At 46.2% G+C, this 15,025-nt stretch overlaps 2 protein-coding genes across 2 annotated transcripts in view; one reads left to right on the forward strand and one right to left on the reverse strand.

The window, feature by feature from the left end:
* The window catches only part of slkb (STE20-like kinase b), a 19,441-nt gene extending 15,971 nt beyond the window's left edge, over positions 1-3,470 (forward strand). Inside the window, exons 16-19 of the mRNA XM_017441740.3 lie at positions 781-972; positions 1,050-1,175; positions 1,257-1,370; positions 2,286-3,470. Coding sequence (XP_017297229.1) covers positions 781-972; positions 1,050-1,175; positions 1,257-1,370; positions 2,286-2,432 — 579 coding nt within the window. The 3' untranslated portion in view covers positions 2,433-3,470. The remainder of the gene's footprint in view (positions 1-780; positions 973-1,049; positions 1,176-1,256; positions 1,371-2,285) is intronic.
* Positions 3,327-14,890, reverse strand: LOC108251430 (collagen alpha-1(XVII) chain; the record flags this gene model as incomplete). Its single annotated transcript, XM_017441738.2, has 51 exons — positions 3,327-3,679; positions 3,758-3,802; positions 3,924-4,004; positions 4,090-4,227; positions 4,301-4,426; positions 4,657-4,812; positions 4,981-5,121; positions 5,282-5,419; positions 5,536-5,601; positions 5,684-5,809; positions 5,967-6,044; positions 6,126-6,257; positions 6,340-6,450; positions 6,837-6,875; positions 7,012-7,056; positions 7,156-7,206; positions 7,277-7,303; positions 7,419-7,478; positions 7,569-7,631; positions 7,753-7,803; positions 7,877-7,954; positions 8,085-8,147; positions 8,221-8,337; positions 8,409-8,444; positions 8,537-8,572; positions 8,654-8,680; positions 8,776-8,847; positions 8,922-8,984; positions 9,262-9,333; positions 9,413-9,466; positions 9,705-9,740; positions 9,854-9,916; positions 10,000-10,104; positions 10,184-10,246; positions 10,322-10,348; positions 10,424-10,450; positions 10,531-10,581; positions 10,656-10,955; positions 11,029-11,151; positions 11,228-11,272; positions 11,352-11,429; positions 12,160-12,342; positions 12,782-12,826; positions 12,898-12,972; positions 13,053-13,118; positions 13,831-13,929; positions 14,006-14,146; positions 14,226-14,273; positions 14,340-14,393; positions 14,476-14,523; positions 14,605-14,890. Coding segments are annotated over 51 exons (4,311 nt in total), but the record flags the coding sequence as incomplete, so codon positions are not given.
* Between the last annotated feature and the right edge of the window lie 135 nt (positions 14,891-15,025).

A 15,025-nucleotide genomic window follows, 5' to 3' on the forward strand; every position in this document is an offset into this window, starting at 1 on the left:
CATGGTTACAGGACGCAGCAGCTGATGCATCTGTGGTTATCGTGGTTACAGGAAGCAGCAGCTGATGCATCTGTGGTTATCGTGGTTACAGGATGCAGAATCTGTGGTTACCATGGTTACAGGACAGCTGATGCATCTTACTCCATCTGTCTGAAAGGGATGTTAAAGGAATTCAGACATTTTTAAAACAAAAACAGTTAATATCTTACTTGCTGGTAGATGGCTCTTTGAATGACCTGACAGGATTGATGAGCTAACAGCTAGTCTGAGCAGGATCAGGACCAAAGTGAATCTCTGTTGTCTTTTCCCTCCACAGTTTCATAAATTAATATAAAAATAAAAACTTTATTCGTCTCCACGGGGAAATGAAACTTCATCACAGCTACTCAAGGTATTAAATGATGTCAGTGTGAAGGTTTAAAACATGACGTGAAATTCTGTAAACTGAAGTTGTTTTGGTCTGAGATTGGCCTGACTAGCCATTAGCTCATCACTCGGGTCAGAATTAAACTCTGTTCATCCAATCCCTGGTCTCTTCTGATTGAACCTGAGATTCTGTAAAAACTGTTAAAGGTCTGAAACCTCAGTTCAGTCATTAAAGACCAACTTCCTGTTTAAACTCTGTCTGCGGTTCGACCAGCGGCTGCTTTTACTGTTTGACTGATGGAGGAAACAAACCGAAGGTCATGTTGGAAATGGAGGAATAGTGAAGAAAAAGACATTCCTAATAAACCGTTTATTCTGAGGACGTGAACTCGACTCGTTTGGTGCCGTTTCCAGGAGATGGAGCAGATGCAGCGCTACAACCAGCGGCTCATCGAGGAGATGAAGAACAAGCAGACTCAGGAAAGAGCCCGACTCCCCAAAATCCAGCGGAGTGAAGCCAAAACACGCATGGCCATGTTCAAAAAGAGCCTCCGCATCACAGCAGCTGCCATCACGCCGGAGCAGGAGAGGGAGCGAGTCAAACAGGTGAGAGGCTCCTGCCAGGTGAGGCAGGAAGCAGGACGTCCTGGAACAGTGGTACTAATGTTTGTGTTTGTTGTCAGTTTGCAGCTCAGGAGGAGAAGCGTCAGAAGAACGAGCGGCTCCATCAGCAGCAGAAACACGAGAACCAGATGAGAGACCTGCAGCTGCAGTGTGACGCCAACGTCCGGGAGCTGCAGCAGCTGCAGGTCCGCACTTCTCACCGCTGCAGCAGTTTGATCCGAAGGAAAGCAGCACACACCTGAAGTATCATTGTGTTTGTGTCTCAGAACGAGAAGTGCCACCTGCTGATCGAACACGAGACCCAGAAGCTGAAGGAGCTGGATGAGGAGCACAGTGTGGAGCTGAAGGAGTGGAGGGAGAAGCTCCGACCCAGGAAGAAGGTAACTGCTGCCTCCTGCAGAGACGTCCAGTCGAGGTTCGATGCAGGGGAGGAAATGATGACGAGAAGGATTTTCAGTCAAAAGATTTCCTGTTTGTAGCTTTTTAAAACTTCATCTGTCTAAACCTTTAAGTTCAGGAAGAACAAATGCTTAAATTAATATTTTATTCATATATTTAAAAAAATAAACTAACTACATTGTGCTCAAACTGGGGGGGTGTCGGGCATTTTGCCCAGCAGAAATAAAAATAAATGTTGGACAGGAAGAGGACAGATCTGTGGCTGCAGAGGATTCAAATGATAAACTGAGGCTGTCGCTTCACTCTGCTGTTTATATATTTATACCTGAGCGTGGAAGTCAGAGTTACCTAAACTTTTCTTAAAGTAAGATTTTACTGGTTTTAAATCGCCCAGCTGAGCCTCTGATTGGCTCCTTGAGCTCAACTTTGAACCAATCGTTGATCCTCATTCATCACCTGATCCTCTTTATTTGACCAATCAGAAGCAGAGTAGAGTATTTCCTGTAGTTTTGACGTTTTGAACTGTGGTAAACAATGAAACGGGTCATCGGCCCAGGCCTCGGCCCAGCTGGTTAGACAGGAAGACAGGAAGGGAAGAGAAGAATCTAAAGCACTTTACAGCAAAGTATGTTAGGATGAAACTGCGGAGCCTGAAGAGCTGTTTGTTTGGAATCAGTTTAAGGTTCCTGATGATCTGAGGCAGCAGAGAGAACATTTTAAACCTCCGTCCAGTTATTAAACACTGAATGCATCTGCAGGAGTTTCATGAATCACACGCAGTGAACCGGCGATCAGGAGGAGGAACGAAACTCCAGCTCAGACTGAAGTGGAACGAGTTTAAAAACCAGAAACCTGCAGGTGGGTTTTATGTATTTTGTGTATTTTTCGTCCTGCAGGCGCTGGAGGACGAGTTCGCCAGGAAGCTGCAGGAACAGGAAGTGTTCTTTAAGATGAGCGGCGAGTCAGAGTGCCTTAACCCGTCCAACCAGAGCCGCATCTCCAAGTTCTACCCGATCCCCAGCGTCCACTCCACCGGGTTCTGACGGACAGCAGTTCACACACATATGCACACACACACACGCACGACTTGTCCGACCTGTTTCTGTTAGAGTCCAGTGCCTGCAGAGTCCGATGTTCCTGGGTTTCACATTCATTCCTCAGTGATGGACAGGAAGCCTGGATCGGTCCCTGACTGCGCCGGGCGGCCATCTTGTGAGGAGCTCCGCCTCTCCCTCTGAACTGTTTACATGAATTCTGTCATCGGTCCATAAAAGTGCTAAAACCTGTTAGCTCTACGTCCGTACTCGTGTTTCTGGAAGGTTTGTGGGTAATTTATCACTTTAGCTCAAATATTTTAGATTTCTGAATGATGAGGTTTTTAATGATGTCACCGGTGAAACGCCACGTTCTCCGGAGAACTGGCTCCGTTATTTAGAACATTTTGGACTCTTTAGCTGAGTTTAGGTCGTTTCATCTGTGGCAGTAACTAAACTATCCTCGTCTCTATGGAAACGCTTCCTTTCCAGAGGCGTTTCAGGTGGTAATCAGTTTGTTTTTTACTTTCAGTGCTGTAAAACTTCATTAAGAACAAAGAAAGATTTAAATTTTTTAAATGTTTCTTTGTTGTGTCAAATAAAAATCACGCCTCCACGAGAAACGATGAAGGAAAACCAGAAAAAAACGTTTTTTGTTACCAGAACAGTTTGAGACTTTCTGCCTTTAAGTTTGTAAACTTCACATTTAGCCAAGTTGTGTGTCTGTGTTCAAACACACAAAGAAGAAGTTGTAGTTTTATTATCGTCTGATTTGCTCTAAAAGATGAAGAACAGGGCCTGAGCTCTGATTGGCTCCTGCTTCCTCTCGCCTGCTTCCTGATTGGCTGCTGTGACGTTTGTTGTGCTGTGCACCTCTGAGAAGAAAACTATTTATACAAAAACTTCTCAACCACCAACTTTAATTTGTGTTGATTTAAAGACAAAAATCATGAAGCATCTTTTTAAAGACGTGTATAGTTTTTAGACGTGTTATCGTCGTGTTGATCCTGATTCTGATGTAAATAAACTACTTCCTGTCGCCTGAAAGAGCTTCCTGTGGTTTCACACGCCTCAGAAAATAACACAAAACATCAGAAAACGTAAAACATCCCCACATTAACTCCCCTCAGTACAGCGAGGAACAAAGACACAAATAAAACTTCTGTACAGGATCCCACTGGGAGGTCAAAGGTCAGCCTCTCAGACCTCCAATCCGGCGCTCCTCCTCCTCTTTGCCGTCATCAGTGAGAAGTCTCCTGAAATAAAACAGGACAGGAGATGGAGTCAACCTGCTGAGCAGAACATCACGGGTCCAATCAGGACTGACCTCTCACCTTTGGGTCCTGTGTGTCCCTGAGCTCCAGGAAGGCCTCGTTCACCTGCATTCAAACCCAGATCTTTACGTAAAAACACTTTATTTCCTGAACATCCTGAAGATCTTTAAAAAGTGTCAGATCTGTTCATCAGGAGACCTGATCCTAAAGACTGTAGAAGTTTGACCTTTTGCTCCTTTCAGTCCTGGACGTCCCGTGTCCCCTTTCAGTCCGGGTCTCCCAGGCGGTCCCACGATGGCTCCGTGAGCTGTGGACGAGAAACGCTGAAGAACATCAGAACCAACTTTACAACTTTACAAAAACAGTTCATTTCTCTACTAAAGGTTCTTTACTTTTGATGTAGTCCATCATGTCACTGATGTTTGTGTGGGAACCAAACAGCCGGCTCTCTCCTGGAGGGCCTGGAGGTCCAGGTGGTCCCGGGGGGCCCTGGTTCTGGTTCTGGTTCTGTTCCACGTCGTGCTGCAGAGCTGCAACAAAAACAAGTCAACCGGAGCATCTTTCAGACGCCTCAGACCAGGATTGGTTGTTCCAGTTTCTCACTTCTGATGAGTTCCATCAGATCCGTGGTGTTTCCATGGAAACCGGACCATCTGCCGTATCCTGCAGGACCTGGAGGCCCGGGTGGTCCTGGAGGTCCTCGGAGGATGTCCTCCAGGACACCGTGGGCTGTAGATGGGAGGAACACGGAGTTGATCCAAAGATTACGAGTGGAATTAAGTACGGGCGCTGGCGCTATGTTCAATGTTTCATTAACAATCATCCAGTGATTCATGAGATATTTTGCTAACAGTAGGATAAACACAGACAGGAGTAAGTACATGATTGCCCGCTGCCAAGAGAGACAGGCGATAAAAAGACGTAAAAACTTTAGAAGAATAAATCTAAATTTTACCTACTTTTGATGTAATCAGTTACTTTTTTAACCATGATGGAGTAGTTGGCGGCATCAGGGCTCGCCTCCCTGCTGCCAGGCTCTCCCTTGTGTCCTGGGGGTCCTGGAGGACCTGGTGGACCAGGAAGTCCAAACATGGCTCCTCTCAGACCATCAACACCTGCAACAAAAACAAAAACACTGAAATGATCCAGTTTAAGTTGTCGAAGCTTTCAGTGCCCCTGTGAACGTTTAACCCAGCGTTCTGCAGGAGAACGTTCTCCTGCAGAACGTGCTGCAGGACTCTCAGGGTTCTCCGCTTTAAATCAGTAAGAACATTGAGACTCACTGCGGACGTATTCTTGTCGCTCAGCCTTCAGCTTCTCTCCGGCGGTCAGGTCCGTAAACGAGACCGTTTGTCCGATGGGACCGGGGGGGCCCTCAGGTCCAGGGGGCCCTGGGGGGCCTGGGGGGCCCGTTAAGGAAACACCTACAGCGAAACAACAGAGAAGAAGATAAAAATGTTGGTTTGATTGATCTTATTGGGACACAGATTTCTCTTTTTAACTTCCTGATTAGTAAACATCCGAACAGAAGTTGTTGTTTTTTCTCAGAATCAATGATTTCCTGACTTTTCTTGTCATACTCACTTTGCAGGTAGTCACGCATATCTGAGCTGACATAGCTCCCAAATCCTGGAGTTCCAGGTGGTCCAGGTGGGCCTTGTGGCCCAGGAGCACCAGGAGTACCAGGTGGTCCCGGGGGGCCAACAAGAGACTGAAACCCAGCTAGAAGAACAGCAGAGAGAAGCAGCTGTCATTGGAGGAACAGGAAGTGATGTAATGATGTGTCCTCTGAGGTCTGAGTAGGTTTGGTTTGTTTACACTGTTATTGTGTTTCTTACTTGCTAACAAGTTTCCAGGAGGTCCAGGGGGTCCTGGAGGTCCAGGGGAGCCCAACACTCCCCTGTCTGGTGTCAGACATGAGCCAGTCAGACAGAACTGAAACCCTTTTTGGTGCAGAAGGCAAATAAATCCACCAGTAAAACTCACCCTTCATGAGACTGTAGACACGTTCTGCAATATCCTGGGTGTTAAAGGGGTAGCCGCCATAACCTGGACCTCCAGGAGGTCCTGGTGGACCAGGAGGACCTGTAATGTATGCCCTCACATCTTCTCCTGAACACAGAGACAGTCAGGAGGTTATTGAACCAGAGAAGACAACCGTTCGCTGCTCTAACTTTACTTAAACTTATAAATAAACGTTTAATTATATGTCTGAATGTTGAGTCATTAGTATAAAAACTGGAGATTTGATCCTCCTTTAAAGACTTACGCTGCAGCAGATTGATGATGTCATTGACAGAGACGGATCCAGGTGGACCAGGAGGACCAGGAGCTCCTGGACCTGAACCTAAATGAACAGACAGCTCCTTTAAAGCCAACAGGCCTCCTGGGTCATGGAACATGTGACAACATGATGAAACTGTCGTACTCTGAATGTAGGCAATGACTCGGCTGGCAACTTTGTCCACGAGCCCGTCCTCTGAAGAACTCAAGAAGCCTGGTTCCCCCGGAGGCCCAGGAGGTCCAGGAGGTCCAGCCAGGTACTGCCTGATGCCGTCGCCTAACATTCAAAGCAGACAACCAGTCTTAGCCTTTTGTTCTCTCTTTGTTTCAGAAGGAATAAACGCCAAAGGAAGACTTACTGTGAAGGTAGTCTGCGATGTACTGACCCACACTGGCTGACTCACTTCCAGGTGGTCCAGGTGGACCGGGTGGACCAGGTGAGCCCGGTGGGCCAGGAACATGTATACTCCCTGAAACAACAACAGAAATGATCTGAGGAATTAAAAGTGCTTTAAGCTGCAGTTTCTGTAATGACCACTAATGTCGCCACACCGAGAGGACTCCTAAAGCTCTTAACTTATTCTTTAGAATTAAAATTATTCTGTTTTTCTATCAGTTGTTAGATAATTTTCCTAAAAGTATTTAAACTTTCTGTTATAAAACGCAGACATGTCTGATGTAGACAGATGTAGCTCAAACTTTTTAAAATAAGGAGACTAAACGCTCGATCTCTTCTGTCTTCAGACACTTTTGCAGCTTCTGCAGCTCAACATGTGAACACAAGTTAAATCTCTCGTGGCGTCCTGCGTTGATCTCATTTTAGCTGCAACAACCGAGTTAATAAAAATGTTTTTACCAGGATCAGCTCCCAGGATTCCAGGACCTCCTGGATCACCTTGAGGATAAAAAAACATGAGACACAAACTCACCTTTACTGAGTTTTTTTAATTAACAATCTAAAATATCAATAAAAGAGTAAAATGTTGAATTAGGATTTAAAACAAATTCCCACATCATGGAGCTGAACTCACCTTTAGGTCCTTGAGGTCCTTCTGGACCTGGAGGTCCTGGAAAACCTGACAATAAAAATCACTGATTAAAAATCAAAACCTGAAGATTTGTTATGATTAATAGTTATTAAAAAGATTCAGTTTTTCATCATTGTGTTCTCTTACCAACACCTGGTTCTCCTGGACTTCCTGGAAGACCAGGTTGTCCTGGTTCACCTGGAAAAAACAACTCAGTTATCGATTTAAAAAAAACTGATGTTTCTGAGGTAAGAACACCTTTTCTCACCTTGGTATCCTTGTGGACCTTGGTCACCTAGAAAATAAATAAAAATTCTGAAAATCTGGAACTACTGAATCCAGTCAGCTGCTTCTTTGTGTTTGGACATTTCTTCAACACACACCTTTTCTCAAGCCTGTACTGAACCTACCTGGTGGACCCTGTGGGCCTAGAGGTCCTGGAGGTCCTGGTGGTCCAGCAAAGAAGGTTTCTGATAGAAACCATGAAACAGAAGAAGCTAAATATGTTGTGTGACCTGTTTTTAACCTAAAGCTCATCTGAAATGATTGTTTTTATCAACCTGATGTGGGCAAAAAGCTGCCAGGTTCTCCCTTCTTGCCTGGAGGTCCAGGATCACCAACACCTGTGAGGGCACAGTATATCAAAAATCAGTTCATATGAGACAGAAAAACAGAGCTTAAATCACTCTGTATGCTGATGATACTTTCATTTATCTCTGTCTTTGAAGCAGGATTCTTTTTTACCTGGCTCTCCAGGAGGTCCTCGGCGGCCTGGAGGACCTTGTTTACTCTCACCTAAACAACAACAACAACAACATTGTTAGTTTACTCTGAGGCTCTGTGATCTTTTTTATACATTCAGACATACCAGGAGGACCCTGAGGTCCAGGGTGTCCTGGAGGCCCTGGAAGTCCTGGAGGTCCTGATGGACCTGGAGGTCCAGCCCCTGAAACAGGTTTTATTATATATGAGAACCAAGCAAATTAATTAATTAATATTATATGATCAATTCTTCCACAGAATGTCAACAAACACTGAAGATCTAATCAGGACCGGTTCTGAACACATGCTGTTACCTGGCTCTCCACGTTTTCCTTGCTCTCCTTTATCTCCTTTCTCCCCAGAATCTCCCTTTGGACCTAAATATTTAAGCCACAAGAAGAGTTTAGTCAAAGATTGTTTTGTTTTTTCTTCCCTTATGTCAGGATTTACCTGGTTGTCCTGGAACACCAGCAGGACCGATGGGACCAGATAAACCAGGAAGTCCTGCAGGACCTGGAGGCCCAGCTGGTCCCGGAGGTCCAGGGATGGCCACGGTATCAGAACTAACTATGAACAGAAGGAGAAGGTAAGAAACCCGGCAGTTTGGAACGTGAAGTTAGAAGCAGAAGGGTTCTTACTCGGGCCGATGATTTTACCGGGGGATCCTGGTTCTCCTGGAAAATAAACATTTAAAAACAAACATTATTTTTAAAATATGTAATAATTTATGTTTGGACTCTGAGTTTCATAGAAAGGAAGCCATTACCTTTGCTGCCTGGCTGTCCTGGATTTCCTGCAACACCTGCATCAAAAACACACATTGAAAAAAACAAACTTTAACTTTTATAACGTAAAGAATTATAATTTTAATAGATTTTCACACCTGGAGGTCCTTGCAGCCCAGGAGAACCTGGAAAATAAACAGTTTTAGTTGGAGAATTAAAACATTGATGTTTTATTTTAGTAAAGTAAGTTCTCTAGAAGTACTGGAGACAGTGTTTGTACCTGGAGGACCAACATCACCAGGAAGTCCTGGAGGTCCTCTCACACCAGGAAGTCCAACGGAACCGGCTTCACCTTCAGTTCAAACACACAATGGGTCAAAGGTTCTACAGATCCTGTCCAATAAATCTCTCCATGTTTCTACTCACCTGTACTTCCTTTAGATCCCTTGGGTCCTGACGGACCCTGTGGTCCAGATGTTCCAGGTTCACCTTTAACAAAATCCCAAACGCGGTAAAAATGTGTTTATGTATGTATGTTTTTATTGCCTGTGTGGGTTTGTGTGTCTGTCTGTTAGCAAAATATCTCATTCTGAACGTTAAAAAGAACCTAAGATTATCATGAGAGGTTCCTCTACTGAAGCTGAAGGTATCAGACAGTACTCTGATCCTGAGACATTTATGGGATGTTTTCAGTCTGAAAAAGTCAATCAGCTGAATATAAAACCAGCTAACGAGTGTTTCAGGGCTCCAGGTGTGTGAGACACACCTGCCGGTCCTCGTGGTCCTCTTTCTCCCTGATCTCCTTTAGTTCCTGGCACCCCTGGAGCTCCTCGGTCCCCTGGATTACAGACAAGCAGGAGAATTCTGGAAGATTGTGTTTTGGTTTTTAAAATTAACTTAAAAAAAACTTCTGGTACCTTTTGGTCCTGAGGGTCCAGCTTCACCTTGGACACCCTTTAGACCAGGAGCACCTGGATACAGTCATTTACCAGGAAAACTCTGTCAGTCCAGCCCTCCATCAATCAACCAAGTAATTCACCAACCATTTGACCAATCAACCAACCAACCAATCAACCAACCAACCAACCAACCAACCAACTAACCAACCAACCAACCATTCGACCAACCAACCAACCAACCAACCAACCAACCAACCAACCAACCAATCAACCAACTAATAGATAAAAGTTGACCAGACGGAGTCTTTACCTGAATTTCCAGGAGCTCCATGCTCTCCTGCAGCACCTAACCAAACAAACCAACATGGAGTGATTTTATAGTTTCATTCAAACCAGCAACCAGCAGCTATGACCCACATTTGGTCAGGTCTGTGTTCTCATTGAGACCCTGGACCTTACCTTTTGGACCCACAGGTCCAGGAGAACCGACAGGACCAGGACGACCCGTCTCACCCTGAGGTCCTGTCGAAATCCAAAGATCAATACATTTTTCAACTTTCTTTTATTTTTTTTACTTCTGAGGCCCAGATGTGCATCTATTCAACCTTTATCTCCTTTCTGTCCCAAACCAGCTGGACCAGTTTCTCCTCGAGGGCCCATCGGCCCTTCCCGGCCCCTGGGACCCGGTTGTCCTTCTGGACCTGGTTCACCTGAGCAGAAAACACAAGAAACTCATCCTTTCTGTTTCTTTTCTTTTTTAGCAGATAAAATGGTTTAACTTCCTGTTACCTGGATTTCCCTTTGGTCCTCTTGGCCCGTCCGGTCCAGGGTGCCCGATCTGTCCAGGAGGACCTTCAGAGGAAAGACATTTAGGACAACTCACACCTCTGGAAAGGAAAACAACAACTCATGTGCTCCAAGTCTTACCTGGCTGGCCCTGGAAGCCATTATCACCTGAAAAAGACTCAGTTTTAGCAGCTGGTTGAAATTCTTAAAAACTGGTAAAGATTCTGGACAGCACTTCCTCACCTTTCTGTCCTAGTGGTCCTGGATCACCTTCATAAAAACAGTCAGGATTATGATGACATGAATAAAATACAGAAATCTGAGTTTCTTAATAAAAAGAGAACCGGTACCTTTTGGTCCTGGTGGTCCCCTCTCACCCTTCAGAGAATAAACCAAAGTTTCTGCAAAACAAAAGTCTCCTCACTGCTCCGAAACGTTTGGTTCTGGAGGAAACCGTCTGATCGGGGCATCATACCTCTGACAGAACTGGACTGGAGTTCAGCCTTGACCAGCTGGTGAACGGTTCTCTGCAGGGCGGCGCTGTCCTGACCCGGCCCGCTCCCTGGACCTCCTCCCTGACCAGCAGCTCCCAGGTTGATGGTGTTATCTGAATGCGTGATGGTGGAGCCGGAGGAGCTCCTGTCAGTGAACTCTGAGTCCAGCGGGTCGATGATGTTGATGCCGGAGCCTGACAGGCGGCTGGACCTGGCGGATGTGGTCCCGGTGATGGCCTCCAGGGTCTCCACGCGGTTCTTCAGGCGCCTCACCTCCTCACCTGCAGAACAGATGGATTATCAGCTTCCTAAAGATGATCTGCAGGCTCCTGAATTTCAAAGCTGCTGTCGGACCCAAAGCGATGAGTCCGAAGAGGAGGCCGAAGAGGAGCAGCAGGGCGAGCAGGAGGCCCAGGAGCCACTTCCACCAGCTGCAGCAGGAGCAGAACCCAAACCCAGAGTCGTCTTTCCGGATCTCTGAGAAACATTCAGGAGTTCGTTAAGTCGGGTCCTGTCAGTATGCTGACGGGTTTACCTGCTTCAGGTTCCTCACCTGCATACGTGGCTTTGTCTTTCGTCCCAGCTTTCAGGCTCAACGCTGAAAAATCAAAACCAACCAGGAGTCAGATTCTGACAGAACTCCAGAAACCCAAACACGGATTCAGAAACCAGTTTACATTTTGCATCGGTTCTTTCCTCTGAGCTGGAGAAAAGTTTCTGTTTTTCTCTCTTCAGTGAGTCTTCAGAGAACGTTCCTGAAAGAACGTCAGAGAACATCTTCTATTAAAGTCAGATTCAAAACCTTTCAGACAAATAAGTAAATATAAAATAAGTTCACATCACTCGTGTGTTTTCTTGTTTCTGTGTTTTTTACATCAGTGGATTGTTGATCATTTATTCCCTCCAAGTTTCTTTGCAGCAGTTTTAACACAGCTGTTAAACCGATTAGTTTTAATTTGCTACTCTTAAAATATATCCAAACATGTTTCGATCTTGAGCTCTGATTCGAGCAGAAGTGTCCAAAACCCTCTAAAGACGTCCCCATGGACATCAGTGGGACCATCGAGGTGTAATTTAACTGGAAACAGGAGCAGAAGCTGGAAGTTGAAGCCACCATGGGTGAGCGCCCCCTGCTGGCCGGCTTTAGGCTTTAAGCCCCTCCCCTGAGACATTTTTCTGACTAAAAGATAAAAAAATAAACCTAAGATGATTTTTCAGGTGTTGATTTTTAACTGTCTGCATTTTCTCTCCCGTTCATTTAGTTTCAGGTAATTATTTGAGGCTGAAAGAGAGCTGTGATTGACAGCCTGTTAGCGAATCAGGAGGGTGTGTGGGCGGGACCATCGAGGGGAGAAACATCTTTATTAACATGGATAAATAAAACTCAACTAAACTCAGGACAAACAGAAGCTGTGAACAAACAAGAAAAGGAACAGTTTCACACTGAAACATGTCAAATGTCTCCTGGACCAACAGAACTTCTACCTGAGGAAGGAGCGGCTGACACAAAGTGTTTCCCGGAGTCTTTGGCCATGACGAGCCGCTCCGTCTCCTTCTTGATCGGAGCGTTTTCCTTCTCTATCAGCACAAAATTAAAGTCTTTTCCTGAAGCCTCGTAGTTGGTGGGACCGCCGGGACTGCTGGGACTGCTGGGACCGCCGGGTCTCACTGAGACGTTTAGAGACCAATACGAGTCGTTATTACTGAAGATTTACAGACAGCTGTGATCAACAAAGTCTCCAATGATCCAAACTGCCCCAAAGAACAGTCCAATGGTTCTCCAGACCTTCTGAGGATCTTTAGCAGCTTTTGTTTCTACTTTGGATTCTTTTTGAAAACTGATCGAGGAGACATGTTTGTAAAAAACCTTTCAGTTTCTGAAAGTCCTGTTTTCCAAGAAGACCTGGGAGAAACATCCTCCTTCAGCTAACGGCTCTTTGGGTTCAACTTGTTGGAGCTAAAATCCTGTTTTCTGTAAATGATCCAGTTCAGCTGTCTGTTCTGTCTGAATGAGGTCAGAGGTCAGAGGTCAGAGATAAAACCATGAGCAGGAAGGTCTGAAGAACGGTTCTGGATCATGAGAGGACAAACCGGGACTTCAGCTCACCTGCTGTCGTGCTCATCCCCGACACATTTTTCTGCACTCCATAAACTGCAAACAAACAAAGTCATTTTTATAAAAGTGTGTTTTTTATCCTGAGGAGGAAACAGAAGCTGGTTCACCTATCTGTGAGCTGCTTCCAGGGGTGCCGAGGACCGGGGGGCCCGTCAGGTTATTCTGCACACCGTACACAGGAGCTACAGCACAGAAACAAGGTCAGGATGAGGAGGATGAGGATGATGAAGGTGACGAAGGTGACGAAGGCTTCCAGGCTCACCGGAGCTGCTGGCAGACAGGCCGGCGGTCACAGAGGGAGAACCCAGAGTCCGGTTGTTCTGAAGTCCTGCAGGTAAATCAAACAGTTACAGAGGAGACGAACCTTCAACCTTCGTTGTTTCATGTCTACAGTTCTGTTTTATTTCTTTTTTAGTTTTATTTATAAGTCTTTGTTTAGTTTTTGCCATCATTCACTTTCCTCTCAGCCGTCCTGTCAGTCGGCCTCAACCACCCTCACCTGAGTTCGTTTAATGACCCTCTGCCTTTAAAACCTGCTCATTTTCCTCACTCACTCGCTGGTTTGTTGTCTCCTCCATGTCTGGTTCTCCTCGTGTCTCGTCCTTCATGTTCCTGCAGTCCTGGTTTTATAAGTTTTCTTGTTCAGTTTTAGTCGCTGCGACGGCAGCTTTTTGTTTTAAATAATAATCAGTCTGTTTGGGTTCAAACCAACCGTCCGTCAAACTGAGACTCAATCAGGTCTTTTCTGCTAAAATATCATCATTTTATACCACATTATTAAAAGAAGCTCGGCTCACCTGTAAGGTTCTGAGAGAACCAGCTAACTGACGTTATTTTAGCTGTTCATGAATCCAAACCTTCAGCTCATTCAGCTGCTGAGGTTTCTGTATCTTTTAATACTTTTTAAAACATTTCTACTTTTACTTAAAACTATCCCCAGTTTAAACACATTTAGATCTGTTCATCTGTTAATAACACTGATAACGGGTCAGTATCTCTGGGTCTGCCGGTGGTTGTGGAGCCTCCTGGCTGGTCCTGACCTGACTGGTAAAGGGTGGAGGTTGTGGAGTAGTTGTTGGGGTTCGTGTTGAACCCGAACCCTCCGCCCGCGTCCCCGGACCAAACGCTGCCGTACTGCTCTGGAACAGAACACAGAAGGACGGTTGGACCATGAAGGACAGATGGTGGCCGGGGGATGAGGGTCGGGTGTCGGACCTGTGGGGCTCTCAGGGGGGGCTCGGGTTTCCACGCTGGCCTTCCTGGGAATGGGCAGCGTGTTGTTGGGGGACTGAGTGGGGCTGGTGCTGGTGGAGCGGTTTCCCCTCAGCAGGCGCTTCACATCGTCCAGCTCCGTCCCTGAAAGGAAGCCCGGGAATCAAACCAGAGCCCTGCGGACTGCAGGATTTAAACCTGATGCCTGAAGAGTTTGTCTCACATCTCGCCGGAGGAGAAGCACTCTGAAGTCTGGCTCTGATCTGACTCTCTGAAAACAAACAGGAAGCCTTTAACACCAGAAAACTTACAGATAAAGTTTAAAGTTTCTGTGTACCTCTGCTTTGAGTTCTCCCTCTAGTGGCAGAACCTGAAGTTGCACTTAAAATTCCTGCGACATAAAAACAATGAAATAAAAAACAGAGAATTAAAGCCTTTCAGTGGATTTACTCGGAGGTCCAGCATTAACGCACCGTAGTCCTTCCTGTTGTACTCCGGGGACGAGTTGCTGCTTGAACTTTCTGAAACATGTTAATAAAAATCACATAAAGACTTTGTTTCATGCGAACTGATGAGAGCGTGACCTTTGACCTCTGACTGACCAGCAAAGACCTCTGACAGAGCCGCTGCCATGGTGGTCACAGTCTTCCTCTCCTTGGTGGGGGAATAAGGAGACGATGATGATGAGCCCCTCTTCGTCTCCGCGGACCCTCCTGAAGTGGACCTGGTCTTGGTTACCGTGGAGACGGTCACAGCACCGAGACCCCCGTCTCTTTTTCCTTCCTTACCACTGCTTCCAAAACTGTAGGACATGCTAGAGGATTCCCTTCTGGGCTCTTTATACCCCCCTCCTGCCCCCAAGACCCCCGAGACCCCTGAGGCCCCTGAAACCCTCGAGACCCTTGAGACCCCTGAGGCCCCTGAGACCCCTGAGGCCCCTGAGACCCCTGAGACCCCCGAGACCCCTGAGACCCCTGAGACCCCCGAGACCCCCGAGACCCCTGATGCTACAAACCCCCCTCC

Source organism: Kryptolebias marmoratus, linkage group LG3, assembly GCF_001649575.2.
Source record: "Kryptolebias marmoratus isolate JLee-2015 linkage group LG3, ASM164957v2, whole genome shotgun sequence".
NCBI classification, from domain to species: Eukaryota; Metazoa; Chordata; class Actinopteri; order Cyprinodontiformes; family Rivulidae; genus Kryptolebias; species Kryptolebias marmoratus.